Source organism: Belonocnema kinseyi, chromosome 10, assembly GCF_010883055.1.
Source record: "Belonocnema kinseyi isolate 2016_QV_RU_SX_M_011 chromosome 10, B_treatae_v1, whole genome shotgun sequence".
In the NCBI taxonomy this organism is placed as follows: Eukaryota; Metazoa; Arthropoda; class Insecta; order Hymenoptera; family Cynipidae; genus Belonocnema; species Belonocnema kinseyi.
The window spans coordinates 62,502,813-62,525,128 of record NC_046666.1 but is presented as its reverse complement, the minus strand read 5'-3'; the positions used below and the strand labels follow the sequence as shown (position 1 = coordinate 62,525,128).

Sequence of the window (22,316 nt, the reverse complement as noted above, 5' to 3'; positions counted from 1 at the left end):
CCTTTTTTCCAATTCTTCATATTTTACTCCAGTCCCGTCTTCTATTTCTCTATCATTAAAGAACTCCCTCCTTTCTTCTTCCCACCTCGTTAATTCGATCGACAGTTGAATTTTCAATTGTTCGAAATTGAATTTTTAACAGCTGAAAATTCAATATGATCGATTTTCTGTCATTTTCAACAGTATTTTAAATTTTATGCGATTTTCAAAACATTTAATTCTTTTAATTTAAAAAAATTGAATTTCCATATTTTAAAAATTCAAGTATACATTGTGTTCGATTTTCGATGTGAAAATTCCGTTCGAAAAAAATTAGATTTTAAGTTCCATTAAATTTTCAAAATTGAAGAAAACTGATAATTGACTTTTTAACTGAAAATTCAATTGTCAATTTTCTCTCCTTTCCAACAGTTAATAGTTGAATTTTAATGTTAAAGATTCAATCATCAGTTTTCTTAGATTTTTAAAACTTGAAAATTGATTTTTCTTTAATTATTGTAGACAGTTGATTAAATTGTCAACTGAATTTTCAATTTTCTTCAATTTAAAACTGTTGAAAAGTCAGTTTTCTTCAATTTGCAAAAAGTAAATTTTTTAGTTTTCTTCAATTTAAAACTAATGAATTTTCAACTATTCAAAACTGAAGAAAATTTCTGATTGAATTTTTAATAACTGAAAATTCAATTATCACTTCTACCATTTTTACCAGTTTAATATTAAGTTTTACAGTTTCATATTTAATTTTTTCAATTTTTAAAAATTGAGTTTTATCTGTTAAAAATTGATTTTTTTCTGTTAAAAATTCAAATATAAATTTCCTTCAGTTTTTAAGAGTGAAAAATTCAGTTTTCTTAAATTTGAAACAACTGAATTGTCAAATATTGCAAGTGGAAAAAATGGACAATTCTTAATTTAGAACATTTTTCTTCAAAAAAATACCATCACTATTAATTAAATGGGGTCTTTATCGCCCAAAAAATTTAGTAGATTTTCGTAATTTTTTTATTGATAAAACTTTGAAAATAAAATCTGAAATGCAATAGTTCAAAGTGTGAACAGTGAAATTTTCAAAAAAGGAGAAAAGCTGATTCCTAAACTTAAGATTTCAAATTATTTTCTAATTAAAAGTCAACAATATTCTATCGCAAATTGCATCAGATTTTGATTTAATGTTAAGAAAATGGGTAAAAGAAGGTGAGAAGCTCGATATTGAAATTTTGTGGCAATTTAAAACAATGAAAACGGTAAATAGAAAAATACCTTGTTTGGCTTTGTATCCCAGACGACGGGCTTTGTCGGGACGGGAAGGTCGGGGTGCACGGTGCATTTTGGTCATCTGGCGATACTGCCAGCATCTGATACGCAACAAGAAACGAAGCACATCGCTCTGCTTCTTGCGGTACAATTCTTGCATATATTTATATGCCCCCATTTTCAATTACCTGAAACACAAAAATATCATTCTTGTTAAATTCGTCTACGAAATAACATAAATTTGTTATGTGAAGAAAGTTTCGTCAGACATCCAAGGAAGATTAATTAATCATTATGCACTCATAAGGCATGTTTGGTATCATCATATAAAACTTAGAATAATTTTTCAATCTTATAAAATACGAAAGAAACATCAATAATTTTTTTACTTTCAGTATTCACGAATCCCGCAAAACCACACGCCATCAATCGTTTCCTAACCTCTATTCTAGAAGAACTTCTTACAGTCTGAGCATCACTTTTGGCGAAATTATTACAAGCTGAACGTACTTTGGAATTAATTAAAACGATTACAAAAATCTAATCGCGAAAGTTCACTTTCAAAACGATAAGAAAGCGAAAATACCTATCTCTTTGATGAAAAGGTCCATATGACAGACTGAATGCTCAAAAACTTTTCACAGCTAAGAGGCAAAAAATGTTATTTTCAAACCTAATATTATTAAGTTAATAAATTTACCTTTAAATTTTCGAAAGAATATATAACGCACGGGTGAAAAAACTCTTAAAAGTGCTACAAAGCGACTGGTTTCACTCGCACGTTTATTAGAGAGCACTGGCATGATTTAGAGGTTAAGTTTACAAATTACCGAAAAATATAAATTACGATAAATTTTGAAAAACTGAAGGAATCGGATATTGAAGACAAAGATGCACTTTAGTTTTATGCAGGATAAATTTAATATTAATTAACGATTGCACTGATAATTATAGATTTTGGGCAACATCACTCACCTCCCAGCAGAACGTAGGCAATAGACGCGAAAAGAAAGACAACTTCGTTACCCAGTGCTACCAAGATTCAGGCCCTCAGGCTGCCAACATCGATACGAATCCAAAAAATAAATATGAGAACGAGATAACAGTTTAGTGTTAAATGTATTTTTTCATTTAAAAAATACAGATATATGATTAAATCCGATTAACAAACGTCATTATTTATCTTTTTGTTTAAACAAAATAATGTAAATTCGAACGTCTCTGATTCGAATCTTTATCTTCCCGCCCTTAAAACAGTGCCAATACTTTTTACGTCAAAAGTCAGAATTAAGCCAATGTCAACGAAATGGTGAAACTAACCTCAAAATAAAATATCAACATGAATAAATAATCAAATTGTTTATATACCGTTAGCAAAAAACATCGATGGTGAAAATGTTGTAAATAACTAGATATCAGATGAAAAATGGTTAAATATGATTCATGATTTGAAGAATACATTACTTTCATTAAAGTAGTTATAGTTTACATTGAATCGTGAAGTTTACCTATTAAAAAGCCGGAGATATATCTAAAAAATTAATAAAATTTAATTGCATGATTTATTGAACAATCAATAACAAAGAGTGCGTTTATTATTTTTTAATTGCACAGTGTATATTACTAATTGTCTAAGATGAGAGCAATAAAATCGAGGACCCGATAGAACAGACTGTGAATAAAATTCTCAAAAATTGACTTCGCTGAGTAAATTATCAATTTTAGGTATGTAGTATTAAAAATATATGTTTTATATGCATAAGTAGAGAACTATAAGTCTTTAAAAATATGTATACTTACGAGTAATAAGCGTATTAAGGTACAATTAATACAACAATTAGTATTTTTGTTTCTTTTATTTGTATTCAAAATCTCGGTGCTTTTTGGCGTCGGTATTTATTATATTTTCTATAAAAATATGTACATACGAATCAAATTATTATTATTTTCTTTTTTAATCTAAAAGGTTAAAATTAGAGTATTTTAATCGTTCTAATCTAGGGAAAATAAGAAAGGTTGAAAAATGTAAACAAAGTTGATGACTTTTTGGAGCATGTTTGGAGTTGTGACAGTTTGTTTTTTTATGTTTTAATCATTTTTAAACAAATGTATAGTTTTGCAACATTTAGGTTAAGTAGGTGAATTTATAATCTATAATGAACAGAAAACATTTAGGTATTTAAAATATCTAATAAATGTCAATAAGTTTTTTTATTTTACATTATTTGTCCGTTTAGTATGGGAAAGGTGGAGAAATTTGTCTGTCAATTCATTTTTCTTCTTTGAAAATTAAATTTTTTATTCAAACCTCAACTTTTGGAGTTGATAATTTAAATGTCTTTTTAAAAAGCCGTAATGCTTGAAAATTTAAATATTTGGTTACAAATTCGACTATTTCCTTGAAAATTCGTCTTTTTGACTTTAAACTTCAATTACATTTAAAATAAATTTTTTTTTAAATTCAAGTGTCTTCTAAAAAATGCGTCATTTTGCTTGAAATTTCATCTATTTGGGTGAAGATTCAATTATTTTGTTAAAAATTCGTCTCTTGATTGAAAGTACGACTATTTGTTTGAAAATGAATTTTTTAAATAGAACTATTTGATTGAACATTCATCTTTCTTCATTGAAAATATATCTTTTTACGTTGCAAATTCAACTTCTCAGGTTAATAATTCCATTCTTTAAACAAAATTGTCTTTTTGGCTTCAAGTTTCAACAATTTGGTCGTAGTTTAATCTTTTTTTGCTTGAAAATTCGCACTTTTGCTTGAAAATTGAACTATTTGGTTAAAAATTTGAACTTTTTTTTTTGTAAAGTCATCTTTTTAGGTTGGAAATTGAACTATTTTGTTAAAGTTGATTCATTTTTTGTTTGAAAATTCAACTATTTGTTTGAATTTTAATTTTCGTTGTTTGAAAATTTGACCATTTGGTTAAAAATTTATCTTTGTAGATATAAAATTTAACTATTTGGTTAAAACTTCATTTACTTTGTTAAAAATTCGTTTCTTTTCCTGTATATTTTGTTTGAAAATGCAATATGTTTCAACTTGAAATCTTAAGAATTTAATTTGTTTGACATTGAACTCAATATTATATCTGTACTAATTTTATTTAAAAGAATTTTAATCCCCTATTTTCGTATAGAATCACCCTATATTCTCTGTTCCGAGAGAATTTTGGACTGTCAAGTCAGAATTATTAAAAAATGAAAAATTTCGTACTCAAATTATACAATAATAAAATTAAATCCTTAATTGTTCAGTAATCTCAAGTTCAAAATGTTCAAAATGAATTTTCCTGAAGTTAAAAAGATTGTAAATTGTAAGTTTCTCTCATTTGAAAATAATCCGAGTTGGCACGTTTTGGAATTCAGAAAGAAATATTTTAAACCCATATTCAGAATTCTCGAAGCTGAATGACCATTTTTAACAAATTGTTTTACCTTTAAAGTTTATTTTAATTGTTTAAAGAAAATTTGAAAAGGAATGAGATGATTAGCTTTTTATTCCTAAAAAAATAAAGTTATTTTTTCAGTCATCACAACAAAATCTACAATAAAATTAAAATATTTTGCTCTAGACTTAAATATTTTATAAAAAATGAAAACGAAGGGATTAGGTTTTTTTTTATATATTTAGTTTAAATAAGAAAACTTTATCCATAAGTCAAAATATCTTGAAACAAATTTTAAATCCCTAAAATAAAAAACATGTCAATCTTTATAGCATTATGTTTGCAATTTTTAATTCAGAACCTGTTCAAATAAAGAATAATATTTAAAATGGTTTTATTTTTAACATGTCAAATTGAAACGTTATTTTCATAATTTTTTATTGTTCAAGTTGGGCAACTACAAAATAATTTAAAAACGTACATCTTAGAACTTTTTTTGGTTGTTGTACATTTTTTTAGTTTTATTTTTTAACTTAAAAAATTTTATATCCCTAAATAAAGAATTGTTCAATTGTGGAAGCATAAATTGTTTTTAAGAACTTCGAATATGGAAAATATTAAGTTTTCAAAGATTTTACTTCAAAACTGTTTATTTTAAGCTTTTGAAACTGAAATTTGCAGAACAATTAAAGCTCTCAATTTGAAATTCTATAGGTTTGAACGATTTAAATTTTCGAAAATTTACTATGATAGTCGTTTGAATCAACTATTTACATACATAATATATTATAATTTTTAAACTTTCTTATATTTTTAAAAAGATAAGAAAAATTAAATTATAGGCAAAAACTTATTCTGAAGAATTCGAAAAAAAGGTAGAAGCTTTTTAAGGATTATGAAAGAGTACATTTTTACAAAGATTTCTGGGAAATTTTTTAATGGGTTAGGTTTCGTTTTTTAATAATACATACTTTTAAGTTTTGAATATTTCAAAATATGTGGAAAAAGAATATGGAAGACTTTGAGACCATTTTTTTTTATATTTCAGGATGTACACATTTTTTTAGGTAAACTAAATTTTTCAGGGTGTCAAGAGAATAAAAAAAATGCACGGGGAAATTTTAAATGCTTATTTTGTAATGAATTCCAAAAGAAAATTGATACAAGATTACGAAGCATTTTTTATTATTTCCTATAATTTTTAAAAAGCGTGTAAAAGATTTTAAAGCAATATATTCAGAAATTTTGAACCGATTCCAAAATAATTAAAACTGGTAAGTATTTTTTAATATATTTCAAAAGATTTCAAAAATGTTCAAAAAAGAATCTGAAAGATTTTAAAGGAAATGTTTTAATTTTGCAAAATCAGGAAAAATTTTAATAATTTTTAAAGAATAGAATGTTTACAAGATCTGACAAGATCAGAAAAAAAGAATTTTCTTAATATTCGTATACAAATTTGAAATGATTTTTTATTTTGAAAATTGAATTTGAAGAAAAAATCAAAAAATGTTTTTAAATTTATCAAACGTTTCCCTAAAATTACGAAAAAGAGTGTAGAAGATTCTAAAGCAAAATTTTTTAATTCGGTAATATTAAATAATTCAAAAATCGAGTAAATTTAAGAAATATTTAGTAGACTTTTAATAAATTAATAAGAGTTTTTTGAAATTTTTATGTTATATTATTAATAATATTATTTTGTATTCTTTATGGTATTGAAAAAAGGTTTTAAATGGGTGAATTTCAAGAAGTACTTGCATTAGGTAACTTCAATATTCGTATGACTACAAAAATATTTAAAAAGCATTTAGTGTTGCATAAAAATATTGTTTTATTTATTTATAGACAATAATTAAACTTAAAAAATACATTTTTTTCTCATTTAGAAAACGTCTATTATTTTTTTAAACGTAATATAAAAGCCGAAAATAATGTTACGTAATATGTGAACGCTCCATAAAGACTTTTATTTTGAAGTTAGAAATAATTACAGGTTAAACGCTCAGAGATTTTCTAAAAAAAACTTCAGCAGTGGATCGAAAAAAAGTAAAAATTGAATAGTTTAAACGTGAAGGCTTTCAACATAAAATTATTCTGCAATTTTGAAGTTTGAAAAATGCAATTTTTAACATTTTCAGCGTTTGATGTGAATTACTTCTCAGGTAAAAAATGAAACATCTTATATTTTTCCACTAGATTATGGACCTAGAATAAAAATGTGTTTACTTCCTTAGCATCTTGCAAGTATTTCATAATCTTGGAATAAATTCCATGTCGAATCAGTCTATTAATTAATTTATTTTCCTAATTCTCAGTGAACTCGAAAGTATTCCACGAAATATAAACAATGGATTCTGGAACATCCGAAAGCGAAATCATTGAAGAGTACGTCATAGAATATTACGAAACAACCGATGGGCAAGGGAAAAGCCCAAAAAGCAACGGAGACAATAATCCTAAAGAATCTAATGCAGAAAAATCTGCAACTTCAGAAATGGAAAAAAGACCTCAGATTTACACCTGTTACGTCAAAGAAGAACCCAGAACAATCGAGGAAGATGTCCCAAGTACTTCTCATGATGAGATTCCTGCCAGCAGAAGTACACACGAATCAATTGTTGATGAGCCAATTTCTTCCAATTCAATGTCACCCATGCCAGTAATGCCCGAGACATATATTCCCGAAACTATTGTACCAGATTTTATTTCTTCAGAGACAAATATTACTTTAGAACCTCGAAAAAGAGGCAGGCCAAAGAAAAAGCCAATATCGGTTTTAACGCCAATGGAAATTTCAAATAATCACGATGCAAGAAGCGTTGGGGAAACTTTGGAATCTATGAGTGAACATTTATACGCTGGTTTTCTTGGGCGAACGAGAAGAACTACTCGGCAGAATCTGGAGGAAGCGGATGGAAAGGGATCGAGTGAAGAGAGCGAACCGGAAGATGATGATGATTATTCTACGAGAAGAGGAAGGCCGTTTGGTAGTGTGAAAAATCGAGGAAGAGGAAGAGGAAGGTCACGAGCTAGAGGAACGGGATCAGGAAGAGGAAGGGGAAGGAGAAGCAAAAGTAAAAAAGAAGTTAATGATAGTCTGATTGCTGTAGATATTGAAGAACCTGAATTGGAAGAGGAGACACATCAATTTTCAGGGGCTGAACCTTCTGCTAATTTCAGCCCTAAAGTTGTGAGTTTCAATGTTTATTATTTTCTTTTTTATTTGAAACTAGATTTATGACCTTTTTTATTCGTCAAAGATTGGATAATTATCAGGGTGTCTACCCTACCTGGAAAACCTGGAACTGTTAGAGAATTTTTATGCATCTGAAAAAAACCTGGAATTGTCAGAATTTTTTTATGACAGCGAATTTTTTCGAAATCGTTCTTAAGTTTTTTGTATTGCAATATAAATTTGTATAGCAATGATTCTTTGTTTGTAAAAGTAGCTTTAAATTACTTTATTTAACTATTTTGTTGAAAATTCCTTTTTGGATTTGAAATTGCATAATTTTTTTTACTGAAAATTTAACTCAATAATTGTTTTGAATTTTTTTCGCCTTGACTGGAAAATCTTTCTTAGTTGGAAGTTAAACTGTTTATAATTAAAAATTAAAATCTATTTTTGATTGAAATATCAACTAGTACATTTGTTGTTCATGATTAATCTTTTCTGGAATGCAAATTTAATTAATTGGCTGAAAGTTAATCTCTTTTTTTAAAAATGATTTTTTTGACTGATAATTTTACTATTCCAGTCGAAATTTTAACTATTTTGTTGATTTTTTGTTGTTTAAAAATTAATTTTTTAACTTAAATTATAATTATTTCAATTGAGTATTTCATAATTTTAGTAAAAAATGTATCTTTTTGATTTAATATTAATTTTGTAACTGAATATGTATTTATTCAATTTTCGACTGAAAAATTATTTTCTGAGTTAAAAATTTGTGTTCTTTAGTAGAAATGAATTACTTTCTCCAAAATTTAATTGTTTTAATTGAAAATTCATCATTTTAGTTTAAAATTTATCAATATCGTTCAAAATTTATATTTTGGGGGGGAAATTAATTTTTTAACTGAATATTTAACTATTTCATTTTTGGTTGAAAACTGCTTTTTTTAATTCTAAATTTAACTATGTGGTTGAATATTTGTCTTTCTTAATTGAAAATTCATGTATGCTGTTGAAAAATCGAATTTCTTGATAGATAAATGAAATTTTTGTTTAAAAATTCATCTGTTTTTTTTTCAAGTACTCAAGTTCAATATTCATAATTTTAGTTGAAAATTCCTCACTTTGGTTCAAATTTTTCTTGTGAATAATTAATATTTTTAACTCAAAATTTAACTGTTACATTTTTTTATGAACACTGGTCTTTTTTACTTCTTATTTCAAATATATAGTTGAAAATTTCGCTTTTTAGTTGAAAGTCAAGTTTTTCATTAAAAATTTATGTATTTTTGTTGAAAAACTATCTTTTTTGGGTAGAAAATTAATCTTTTGTTGAACATTCAAGTATTTCAGTTAAATATTTATCGTTTTAGTTGAAACATCAACTACTTAATTTAAAAAATCAGCTTAAAATAAAAAAATGGACTAATTATATTTTCAGTTGAAAAAAAATTAATTATCTACAAAAAAAAAAGTAAATTTCCAACCAAAGTAATGTATTATAAACTAAAATGACGAATCTTGCACTGAAATAGATACATTTTATTAAAGAGATTAATTTACAAACAAAATAGATTTTTGACCTCTTTTTTTCGTCTTTTATGGGTTTGAAATTACATAATTTTTTAACTGATAATTTAACTCCACAATTGTTTTGAAATTTTTTCCCTTGACTGAAAAATCGTTCTTAGTTAAAAATTCAACTGTTTTTAACTAAAAATTAAAATATTTTTTTGGTTGAAATATCAACTAGTACATTTTTTGTTCACGGTTCATTTTTTCTGGAATGAAAATTTAATTACTTGCCTGAAAGTTAAACTCTTTTATTAAAAATTAATTTTACTACTGAAAATTTAACTATTCTAGTTGAAATTGGTTGTTGTTTGAAAATTAATTGTTTAACTTAAAATGTAATTATTTGAATTGAATATCCTATCATTTTAGTTAAAAATGCATCTATTTGATTTTACGTTAATTTTTTATCTAAATATATGTTTATTCCATTTTTGGTTGAAAAATGATTTTTTTAGTTCAAAACTTGTCTTCTTTATTAGAAATTAATTACTTTTGTTTACAAGTTAATCGTTTTAGTTGAAAATTCATCATTTTAGTTTAAAACTTATCATCTAATTTGAAAATTTATATTTTTTGTGGGAAATTAATTTTTGTCAACTGAAAATTTAAATATTTCAATTTGGGTGAATACTGCTTATTTTACTTTCAAGTTCAACAGTGCTGTTGAATATTTGTCTTTTTTAGTGGGAAATTCATGTATGCTGTTAAAAAATTGAACTTCTTGGTAGAAAAATCAGATTTTTGTTAAAAAGTTGAAATACTCCAGTTAAACATTTATCAGTTTAGTTGAAAATTCATCACTTTGGTTGAAATGTTTTTTGTGAATATTTTTTTTTTAACTGAATATTTAACTGTACCTTTTTTTTGATTAACACTGATATTTTCTACTTCTTATTTCAAATATATAGTTGAAAATGTGTCTTTTCTAGTTGAAAATTCAACTATTTTGTGGAAAATTTATGTATTTTTATTGAAAAACTATCTTTTTTGAGTAGAAAATGAATCTTCTTGTTTGAAAATTAATATTTTATTAAAAATTCAAGTATTCCAGTTAAATATTCATCATTTTAGTTAAAATTTCAACTAATTAATGGAAAAAATCTATTTTGAACCAAAAAATTGAATAATTATTTTTCCAGATGAACAAATTAATTATCTACAAAAAAAAGTAAGTTTTCAACCAAAGTGATGCATTCTCAACTAAAATGATGAATCTTGCATTGGAATAGATAAATTGTAATAAAGAGATTAATTTTAAAACCAAAATTTTTACGTTTTCAAATTCAAAATATTTCTTTTTGGTTAAAAAATTATGTCGAATTTGTTATGTTTTCAGCTGTCACTAGTAAACAATAATAAAATAGTACGAAATTTAAAAAAATTTTTGCTCAACAACAATTTTGTTGAAAATGTGCGAAAACATGTTTTTTTTTTATTGAGTCACATGCACACATTTCAAAGAAAGTTGAATATGTAGAACCTGAAATTTATTTAGCTTGAACCAAAGAAACATTTTATCATTTTCCTTTTTTTTCAGAAAAAAAACTTTTGTTGTGATTTAGGTTTTTTTTAGCCCAAAAAATCATTTTTTGTACATTTTAAAAAAATTCTAAATAATGCAGAATTTTGTTTCAGTAACAAAATTTTTAATTATAAATTTAAAAACGAGAACAGAAGAGATTGACCGATTTCAAATTTTCTTTACATGTTTTGGATGTCGACCCACAAATTGTTGTTTTTTTTGGTAGAAAATGAATCTTCTTTTTTGAAAATTAATCTTTTGTTGAAAATTCAAGTGTTCCAGGTAAATTTTCAGCATTTCAGTTGAACCGTCAACTACTTAATTTAAAAAATCACCATTCAATTTAAAAAATGGACTAATTATATTTCCAGTTGAAAAAAATTAATTATCTACGAAAAAAGTATATTTTCAACCAAAATGATGAATTTTCAACTAAAATGATGAATCTTGAACTGGAATAGATCAATATTATTAAAGAGGTTAATTTTCAAACAAAAAGATTAATTTTCTACCAAAAAGATTCATCACTTTGGTTCGAAATTTGCTTTTTTTGTAGAAAATTAATTTTTTAAATTGGAAATATAATTATTTCATTTTTGGTTAAAACTGATTTTTTTACTACAAACTTTAGCTACATGGTTAAAAAGTGGTCTTTTGTGGCTGAAAGAGAAACTCCTTTGTTAAAAATTCATTTTTTTGGCTTAAAACTCATCTACTCCAGTTACAGATTCATAATTTAAGTTGAAAATTCATCACATTGGTTGAAATTTCTTTTTTTTTTTTAAATTAATTTTTTTTTACTGAAAATTTAATTGTTACATTTTTGGTTAAAAACTAATTTTTTTAGTTTAAAATGTAATTAGATAGTGAAAATGTTGCCTTTTTTGTTGAAAATTCAACTTTTTGGCTAAAAATTCATTTTTTGTGTAATATTTGTCTTTTTGGTAGACAATTTTGTCGTGGAAAATTCAACTATTTGGTCAAATATTTATATTTTTTTAATTGAAAACGCAACATTTTTACTTCAAATGTTAGGAACTTGAAGCGTTTTTAATATAAGAAGATAAAATCATTTTTTTCTAATTTTTAATAACAATATCTTGTAATATAGTTTGTCAAATGCTTTTGGATTAAACTTATTAATTGGATCCGCAGAAACTAAAAAAAAAAACATTATTTATAATAAATTCACGAAATTGCATACATATTCCGAGTCAATTTTTTAAAAAATTTGCGAAGTATTTGAATGGGTCTTACTGTCAAAAATTATACCTGGAAAAGATATGAGATACTTGCAAAAAAACTGGAATTTTCTGAGATTTTTTTTCGGATTTGAGTAGACACCCTGTTCATATAATTTATTTTTAAATATAATTCTGTATTAATAAAAATTAGTGTTCCAACGTTCGATGCGCAAAATGCCAAGAAGAATTTCCAAAGAGGGAATGGAGTAGACACAATTTGTTGAGGCACAATGATACCGCATGGCTTGAGGGTCAACCGCCTGTGGTAAGTATTCCAGATTAAAAAACAGCGTGTTTACCTGTCCGAGAAATCGCGAAAAGTCTGGGAATTTTGTTCACCGGGAAAAATTCGGAAATTAAATTAATTAATATTTATTAAAATTATAATTAATATTATATTATATATATTATATATTAATTAATATTTTTCTGAAATTCGAAATATATAAATAACTATTTTTTTATTAATCAAAGAGGAAAAGATTTCCGTTTTTAAATAAAAATATAAAAACTGTAATTCTGAATTTGAAAAGGGAATTTTCTAAAAGATTTATTATAATTCTGAATTTGTACATGGAGATTTTTAAAAGATTGATAGTTTTAAGTTGGTTAAATAAATTTTTGAAAAGAATTATATATCTAACTTGAAAGAGGAGTTTTTGTAGAAGAATCAAAATTTGATCTTAGAACGGTCAATTTTTCAACAGAATTACAGTTTTCATTTGGAAAGGGCAATTTTTAAAAAGAATTATTGAGTTGGAACAAGAAAATTTCCGAAGAAATGTAATTCTAAATTGAATCAGAGACTTTTTGAACAAAAACTATAATCCAAATCTGGAATAACGAAATTTCCAAAAGAATTATATTTTTGCCTCGGAAGAAAATATTTTTGAAAAGAATTATATAATATTTTGACTTGGACCAATGAATTTTTTCAAAAAAATTACAATTTTTACTGGTAAAGGAAAATTTCCTGAAAGAATTATAATTTTGATTTGGAAGGGGAAATTTATGAGAAGAATGATAATTTTGAGTTGGAATTGGAAATTTTCCAAAACAATGTACCGAAATCTAAAATGGATCAGGAGATTAAAAAAAATATATATAATTCAGATCCGAAATAAAGAATTTTCCGAAAAAATTACAATTCAGACTTGAAACGGGACATTTCGAGAAAAATGCTAACTTTGACTTGGAAGAAGGATTTTTCCAAAAGAACTGCAATTCTGATTTGGAAAAGGAAATTTTCGAGAAGAATGAAAATTTTGAGTTGGAACATGAAATTTTCCTATGTCTAAAATGGATAAGATAATTTTCGAGAAGAATTCTAATTCTAGCTTGAAAAAGTTAATTTTATAGTAAAATTACGAATTTTTATATGACGAAAAATTAACTAAATTGATTATGGTCCTGATTTGGAACAGCTAATTTTCGGAAAAATGATCATTTTTAGTTTTAATTGGAAATTTTTCGAAACAATATGATATGTAATTTGTAATTCTGACATTTTCTAAATAATTTTGATTCTGACATGGAACAGGGATTTTTTGAGAAAAATTAGAATTTTTAGTTGGAACAGAAAATTTTCCGAAGCAGTATTATGTCTAATTCTGAATCGAATCAGATAATTAACAAAAAAATGATTCAGGTCAGGAATAAAGATTTTTTCCAAAAGAACTATAATTCTGATTTGGACAACCAAATTTTCAAGAAGAATTAAGATTCTAACTTAGAACGTGGAATTTTCCAACAGAATTATACATATATTTTGACTTTACGGAACATTTTCTAAAAGAATTCTGATCCTGATTTGGAACAAAGATTTTTTGAGAAAAATAATAATTGTGAATTGGAACAAGAAATTTTCCGAAGCAATATTATATGTAATTCTAAACTGGATCGGAGAGTTTTCGAACAAGAATTGAAATTCCTATCTGAAATAAGGAATTTATTTAAAGACCTGTAAGAGGAAATTTTCGAGAAAAATTATGATTCTAACTTGGAACATTGAATTTTCCAAGAGACTTATAATTTAAACTTAGAACGGAAAATTTTCTAAAAGAATTATGATTCTGATTTAGAACAAGGAATTTTCGAGAAAAATTATATTTTGGACTTTAAACGGGAATTTTCTAAAAAAAGTCTAATTTTTTATTTGTAAGCGGAAATTTTCGAGAAAAATTATGATTCTAACTTGGAACATTGAATTTTCCAAGAGTCTTATAATTTAGACTTAGAACGGAAAATTTTCTAAAAGAATTATAATTCTGATTCAGAACAAGGAATTTTCGAGAAAAATTATATTTTTGACTTTAAACGGGAATTTTCTAAAAAAAAGTCTAATTTTTTATTTGTAAGCGGAAATTTTCGAGAAGAATTATAATTCTGATTGGGAACAGGGAATTGTCGAGAACAATGATAATTTCGAATTGTAACTGAAAAGTTGTCCAAAAATATTATATGTAATTCTGAAATACATCGAAGACTTTTCGGGAAGCAATATAATTTCGATCAGGAACAAGGAATTTTCCAACAAAATTAAAATTCTGACTTGGAACAGTGCATTTTTCAAAAGAATTACAATTTGGACTTGGGACAGGGATTTTTCGAAAAAAATTATAATTCATATGTTGAACAAGGAATTTTTCAAAAGAATTACAATTTATATTTTGAACTGGGAATTTTCTAAAAGAATTCTGACTCGGATTTGGAACAGGGAATTTTAGAGAACAGTGATAATTTTCTATAATAACTGGAATTTTTTCGAACTAATATTAAATGTAATTCTAAAATGGATCTGAGAATTTTCGAAAAAAATTAGAATTCAGCTCTGCAACAAGAAATTTTCCAAAATAATTATCATTTTGAGTTATAAGAGGACATTTTCGAGAAGAATGATAATTTTGATTGCGAATTAAAATTAAGAATTGAAATTTTTATTTTTTCGAAAAATATTATTTAGATCTGGAACAAGGAGTTTTGCAAAAAAATTATAATTCTGTCTTGGAGCGGTGAATTTTCCAAAAGAATTAGAATTTTGACTTGGAATAGGGAATTTTCGAACAAAATTATAATTAAATCTGGAACAAAGAATTTTTTAAAAGAATTACAATTTATACTTTTAACGGAGAATTTTCTAAAAGAATTCTGATTCTGATTTGGAACAGGGTATTTTCGAGAACAATGTTAAATCCGAGTTGAAACTAGAAATTTTTGAAAAAATAGTATGTGTAATTCTGAAATGGATCCAAGAATTAAAAAAAAAATTATAATTCATATCTGGAACAAGGAATTTTCCAACAAAATTATAATTCTGACTTGGAACAGTGAATTTTTCAAAAGAATTACAATGTGGACTTGGGACAGGAGTTTTTCGAAAAAAATTATAATTTAGATCTAGAACAAGGAATTTTTCAAAAGAATTACAATTTATACTTTTAACGGAGAATTTTTTTAAAGAATTCTGATTCTGATTTGGAACAGGGAATTTTCGAGAACAATGTTAAATCCGAGTTGAAACTAGAAAATTTTCGAATAAATACTATGTGTAATTCTGAAATGGATCAGAGAATTTTGAAACCAAAAATTATAATTCAGATCTGGAACAAGGCATTTTCCAAAAAATTATAACCCGACTTTGAACAGTGAACTTTCCAAAAGAATTACAATTTTAACTTTGAATGGGGAATTTTCTAAAAGAATTATGATCTGATTTAGAGCAGAGAATTTTCGGAAGAACTGTATAATTCTGACATGAAGCAGGGAATTTTCTAAAAGAATTAAAATTCTAAGTATAATTCTCAGACCTGAGTAATGAAAAATCGACTGGGAGAAAATGAGAAAATTATCCGGATTTGAAAATCGTCCGGCATGTAAACACTCTGAAAAAGTAATTTTATTAACAAGATTTCTTAGAAATTAGGAATTGTTTATTTACTTTTTAAGGATTACGATGCTGATGAGAAATTGCTAAAGAAGATATTGATGATCGCGATAAAAAAGAGGAAGGGTCAACTTTCTTGTGAACAGTGTGGAACAATAAAACGCAGTGTCGTAGGTTTTTTGTCTCATACCCGATTTTGCGGCAAAACAGAATCAGTAAGTTACTCCTAATTACTATAATTAATATCCTTACCCTTAATCCTTAATTAATTAATATTATTATAAATGTGGTTTGAAAATAGGATTATTTATTATTTTATTAACAGGAAAGGCAAGACTTGATGGTCCAATGCCCGAGGTGTATGTCGAGTGTAAAACCGACTTCGATGTACACTCACGAACGCAACTGCCAAAGAGAAAAAGTGCCTCCAAGTCTTGGTACATTTTACGAATCGGAAGAAAATCCAGAGCTCAACACAAGCCAAGGCAAATCCAAACGCAGAGCCGCAGAAAAGTGAGAACACGTTCATTTCAACTTTTTTTTCTTGTAAAATGGTACTAATATAAAACAATTTTACAGGGCGGTTTCGAAAATTTCTGAATTTACAACTGCAGTTAGAGCCAATGCGGAAGAAGTTACACCACATACCGTTGTAAGCTTCCTATTCTCTTATAATTACTGATAAATAATTATATAAATGTTTATAATACACTGCTTTTATTATTTTATTTTATTTTTTTTAGAAATACTTCATTCAGAAACCGGCTCTAGAGAGAAAAGTTAGAGGAACTTTAAGAAATGCTTTTTACAATGACTTAGATCTTTCGGGAAAAGCCGATTGTCGACAACCAGGATGCCAATTTTCCGGAACAACGCTGGAAAGTATTTGTGAACATTATGCCAAATGCAACTTTGAAGTTCAAGAAGTAGGTCTTTTTATATAATTAACTATAATTAGGTTTATATTTTATAACAAATCATTATTTAGAATTATTTGTTATTTTTTATTCGTCGCTTCTATTCCCCTGCGTATCCCTTTTCTTTAAATTTCCCTTTTTTTTGCCCTATTATCAAAAAACGGTCCCTTTTCTCTCTAAATATCAGGGTGACTACCCTACCTGAAAATCCCAAAAAACCTGGAATTGTCAGGATATTTTTATATGTCTGGAACAACCTGGAAATGCCAGGGAATTTCTTTCAAAGACAGGGAATTCTTTCGAGAGCGTTCTTATATATTTTTTGTTTGCAATATAAAATTGAATTAAAATTATTCTTTATTTGTAAAAGTAGCTTTACATTACCGTATTGAACTATTTTGCTGAAAATTACTTTCTTTGGTTCGAAATTAATTTTGTTAACTGAAAATTTAACAATTCTATTTTGTTCTTGAAAATTGATCATTTTAGTGGAGAACACAGCATCTTGTTTGAAATTTCTTCTCTCTTAAGTGAAAAATTGTTGTTTTTTATTCAAATATCAACTACTACATTTTTCGCTCAGAATTCATGTTTTTGAAATGAAAATTTAATTATTTCTTTGAAAGTTACATTTTTTTGTTGAAAATTTTTTTTTTTCTCATTGGCTGAAAATTAATGTTTTTATCCGAAATTTAACTGAAAAATTAATCTCCTTAGTTGAAAAATAATCTTTTTGATTGAAAAATTCGATTATTCTAGTAAAGGAGTCATCATTTTATTTGATAATTAATCTTTTTGGTCTAAAACGTAACTATTCGAGTTGAAAAATCGTCAGTTTAATTGAAAATTCATCACTTTCTTTGAAAATTTAAATATTTGTTTGAAAATTAGTTGTTTTTTTTAAACTGAAAATATAACTATTTTAGTTAAATATTGCATAATTTAAATTGAAATTCATCTCTTTTGTAGAAATTAATATTCTAGAATGAAAATTCAACTATTTCAGTTAATAATTCATCATTTCAGCTGAAAATTGACCTTTTTTGTTTAAAATTCATTTATTTCAGTTGAAGATTAATCATTTTAGTTGAAAATTTATCAGTTCAGTTAAATTTTTTTGTTTGTTTTGCTGATAATTTAACGATTTCATTTTTTGTTGAAAATGTGGCTTTCTCCGCTTGAAATTCAATGATATGGTTCAAAGTTAAACTTTTTTGTTCAAAATTCAACTATTTAGTTGAGACTTTATGTATTCTGTTGAAAATTCACCTTTTTGGTTTAAAATTTATCTGTTCAAGTTGAAGATTAATCATTTTATTAAAAAATTTATCACTGGTTCATAATTTTTGATTGAAAAATTATATTTTTTGGCCAAATTTCCACTATTTGGTTGAAAATGACGTTGTTCGATTAGTCAAAAATTCAAACAAGAATGACGTTTGTTTAAAACTAACAAAACCCAGTTTTTTCACAATTCGACAAATTTCAGGACAATTTTTTGTTGTAACTAGGTGGTTCTTATCGGAATATCGAAAATATTAAACAGAATTTGTAACTGGTAAAAAAATAGATTTATTGTAACTTTAAGATGACTTTATGTTAGAGTACAAAATAAGCAAGTGACAAGTTGATAGAATGAACAAAACAGATGTTGTTATGAACAAAGCAATGTTGTAGTTTGTTTTTTTTAGAACTAAATTCAATACTTCCCCTCAAGCGTACAGCTCTTCAATTTTCAATTTTTAAATGTTTATTCCAAATTTGATAATACACTTCTAATGCTTAAGTCCATGTAATCCTTTAATAAATACATCAGCCATCATTCCGGCCTACTGTTGATAATGCAATGAAATCGAACCACGTTCGAGAGCTTTCCTGACAAAATGATGCCGTATATCTATATGTTTGGTTCTTGAATGATAGATAGGATTCTTTGCAAGTCTTTGAGCTCCCTGATTATCATTATAAATTTAGATGCTGTCTTGAATTCCCATTCCGATTGACTTGAGGTCTTCTTATACGTGATACCTAAGTGAGTGGTTCCACGTAGATCTCGTAGAATTCTTTTAGCTGCAATACAATGCTGTTTCCGATAACAGGTGTTGAACTGGCTTATAAAGTTCACTGAGAATGCGATATCCGGTCGAGTTCCAACGGCCAGATACATCAGAATTCCTATCAATTCTTCCACGTATCCACTTTGCGAGATCTTTATGAAGCCATCCTTTTGGTGAAATTCTATTCCAAGACAAGATTTCACCTTGCCTAAATCTTTTATTTTAAAAAAAGAGTTCAAGTGTTGCTTGACTTCGGAGATCCAATCAAGGTCCTTTGAGATAATTAATATATCGTAAACGTAAGTTGCGACGATCATTAGTTTGTCTTCTCGTTTGCCAAAGTAGACACACATGTCTGTATTTAAAGGCTTCAGGTCAATTCTTTTCAGCACAGCACTGAGTTTTCTGTTCCACTGCCTCCCAGCCTGTTAAGACCATACATTGCCCTTTTCACGAAATAGACCTTATTTCCTTTTTGGAGTTCCGCTAGCATTCTTGAAGCTCTTCCCTTTTCCATGTCATGTAACACCTCCTTTTTGGCGAGACATGGCAAAAGTTCTTCAAGAAGTTCGAGCACCTCCATTTACGCCTCTTCTTCTAATTCTCCGTTCAAAAAAGCGTTAGTCGCACCCAATTGATGAACGAACATATCGTTTTCAACAGCGAGAGCCATCAGGAGCCTTACTGAGCTTAGTCTGACCACAGGAGCAAAAGTCTCATTCAAATCTATCCCAGGACACTGAGCTTTTCTTCGTTCCAGATTTCCTTGAGGATTAAACTTATTTCTGAGTAAAATTCTGCATCCTATGATACTTCGTTTTTCCGGTCGACCAGCTATCTCCCACGTACCGTTCTTGATAAGTGCTTCAAATTCATCTTGTATAGCACTTTTCCATTCTTCAGCTTCGCTTCCACTGAGGGCTTCTTTCAATGGTATTTCAGCAGTGCTAACATATTCTAAATGTTCTGCTTAAAGAGCTATACCAACATTGCATGTGTTGTAGATCTTGGCAGGTCTGCCGCGATTTCCTGCTCTTTTGAGTCGAGGATGACCTGATAATCTTCTTTTTTCAGGTTCATTTCGGTTTTCAGCTTCATCAAATCCGATGAAATCTTCTTCTTCGCTGTCATAGAAGACATTATTTTCTTCGTGTTGTACTTCGTTGATTTCATAAACTGCATTCTCTGCTCTTCGTGGAATACTATTGTATTTTACTTCTACCCATGTCTTCTCCTTTTCAAGGATTTTCTCTTCCACTTGACATGTATCCTATTGGTTTTTGTTGACATCTTCGTCCGAAACAAACTCTTCGTAGTTCTGCATCGGCAGAAATTCTTTGAGTAAAATCACATCTCTTGTAATATGAACTTTTCTATCGACTGACAACCAAACTCTGTATCCTTTGGATTCTTCGGAGTATCCTAAAAATATGCAGTCACGTGTTCGTTGCTGAAATTTGTCCTTTCCAGGTGTTTTGTCCAGGCCGTGGCCTTTGCTTCCAAGTGTCTTCAAGTGTTTGATACTTGGTAATTTTCTATACCATATTTCGGTTCATTCTTTCCGCGACTCCTTTCTGTTGAGGTGTGTGACCAACGGTCAGTCTTCGAGTGATACTACACTTTTCCAGGTGTTCGTTGAATTCTCGATTTAGGTATTGCTTTCCATTATCTGATTGAAGGCACTTTATCTTCTTACCCGTTTGATTTTCTACAAGTTTCTGGTAGGATGTAAAAGCATCTAACGCTTCACTCTTCGATTTCAGGAACTTCAAAGTGCTCCATCGAGAAGCATCATCAATGAGTGTCATCATATATCTTGCACCACCAATAGATTGTGTTCGGTTTGGGCCAAACAAGTCTGAGTGCACGATTTCCAAAATATCTGTTTTGCGAGACGAACACTTCGGAAAGGGAGTTTGTGTAAACTTTCCTTTAATACAAGTCTCTTGGCAAGCACTTTTTCACACTTTCTGTTGTCTCGAATTACAATCTCATTCTTCCTAAATATCACCTCGTAACCTTTATCCGTTATTTTACCTACGGAGATGAAGTCCGTTCTTGAATCAGGAACGTAGAGCGTGTCTTCTAAATTCAATGATTTTTGTTCATCTCCACTGCTAATGAATATTTTCACAGTTTCCTTCGATTCGACTGCTGTGGTTGCACTACTAGCCAAATTTAATGTAATACTATTACATTCTTGACTGTCTATAAATTTATTTTTATCATTTCACATATGTGATGTGCAACCACTGTCGAGACACCACTTTTCTACAGGGCGGGGTTTTCCCGTATTCAATGCTGACTCTTCGTTGATGACAGTTGAAATAAAACCTATTTCCTCCACGTTGCTTGCCTTTTCTGATGAGTTTCTATACTTCACAGTGCAGTCAGCAATTTTGTGTCCCACCTTTTTACACCTGTGACACTTGAACGGAAATAACTTGTTTCCTTGATTGTCATAGTCTTGTTTATTCCCTTCCTTCCTGAATTTCGAAGTGTTTCCATTTTTGCTGCTACTTAGTACCATTGCATTAGAGGTGACATCATTTTTCTTCAATTTTCTCGCGTCACTTTCTTGCATTATTTTTATTTTCAAGGACTCCGTTTTAGGAAGATCATCACGCGATTCTATTGCACACCTGAAGTTTTCGAAGCTTAATGGCAAGCTGTATAGTAACATAATTGTTAGTAGATATTCGTTGATATTAACCTTCATTTCTTGAAGCGTGCACACAGCGTCGAAAAATTCTCGTATATGCTCTCTGACATCACCACCATCTGTCATCTTGTGTAGAGTCAACTTCTTCAGTAGTGTTGCCTTTCTTGCTGGCCCTTTGGACTGGTAAATGTTGTGCAATTTTTCCCAGACTTCGTGCGCAGTATTGCACCCTTTTACTGGTTTGAGATCTAATGGATTAATGGCTAAAATCAAATCAGAGTGAGCCTTTCTATCGGCAACATCCCAGGCCTGCGCCGCCCTTTCAGATTCTACATTACCTTCCACCATGGCTGGTCTAGCTTTTTCACCAGAGACGTACTCCCAAGCATCGTTTTTCGCTAGTAGGGCTTTCACTTGGAGTTTCCAAGTATTGAAGTTTTCTTTGCTCAAAGCTTCGATGCGTGCTAAGTGTGAGAAACTCATTTTACACAAAAAGTTTTCCAACCTCACTTCTTCCCGAACACACTTTACCAGGTGTATACATATGAAACCGGTATTGCCATCTAGCGGCCAGTAGGCACACTTGTAGGCACTGTCGGAACTTACCATTTGTGCTAATTGGCGTA

General features: G+C 28.1%; 2 protein-coding genes across 5 annotated transcripts in view; one reads left to right on the top strand and one right to left on the bottom strand.

Moving 5' to 3' along the window:
- The window catches only part of LOC117181157 (60S ribosomal protein L15-like), a 4,193-nt gene extending 1,884 nt beyond the window's left edge, over positions 1-2,309 (bottom strand). Inside the window, exons 1-2 of the mRNA XM_033373723.1 lie at positions 2,230-2,309; positions 1,261-1,442 (exon numbers count right to left, since the gene is read on the bottom strand). Coding sequence (XP_033229614.1) covers positions 1,261-1,432 — 172 coding nt within the window. The 5' untranslated portion in view covers positions 1,433-1,442; positions 2,230-2,309. The remainder of the gene's footprint in view (positions 1-1,260; positions 1,443-2,229) is intronic.
- A 258-nt stretch (positions 2,310-2,567) lies between these two features.
- LOC117181408 overlaps positions 2,568-22,316 on the top strand; it is a 54,220-nt gene continuing 34,471 nt past the window's right edge. For 2 of the 4 annotated variants that reach the window (XM_033374028.1, XM_033374031.1), the window contains exons 1-7: positions 2,568-2,979; positions 6,971-7,845; positions 12,323-12,436; positions 16,117-16,269; positions 16,380-16,567; positions 16,634-16,706; positions 16,798-16,980. In XM_033374028.1, the coding sequence (XP_033229919.1) occupies positions 7,003-7,845; positions 12,323-12,436; positions 16,117-16,269; positions 16,380-16,567; positions 16,634-16,706; positions 16,798-16,980 (1,554 nt within the window). In that variant the 5' untranslated portion in view covers positions 2,568-2,979; positions 6,971-7,002. Of the gene's footprint in view, positions 2,980-6,700; positions 6,818-6,970; positions 7,846-12,322; positions 12,437-16,116; positions 16,270-16,379; positions 16,568-16,633; positions 16,707-16,797; positions 16,981-22,316 lie in introns of those variants that run through there. The other 2 variants (XM_033374030.1, XM_033374029.1) reach the window with 2 other exon arrangements.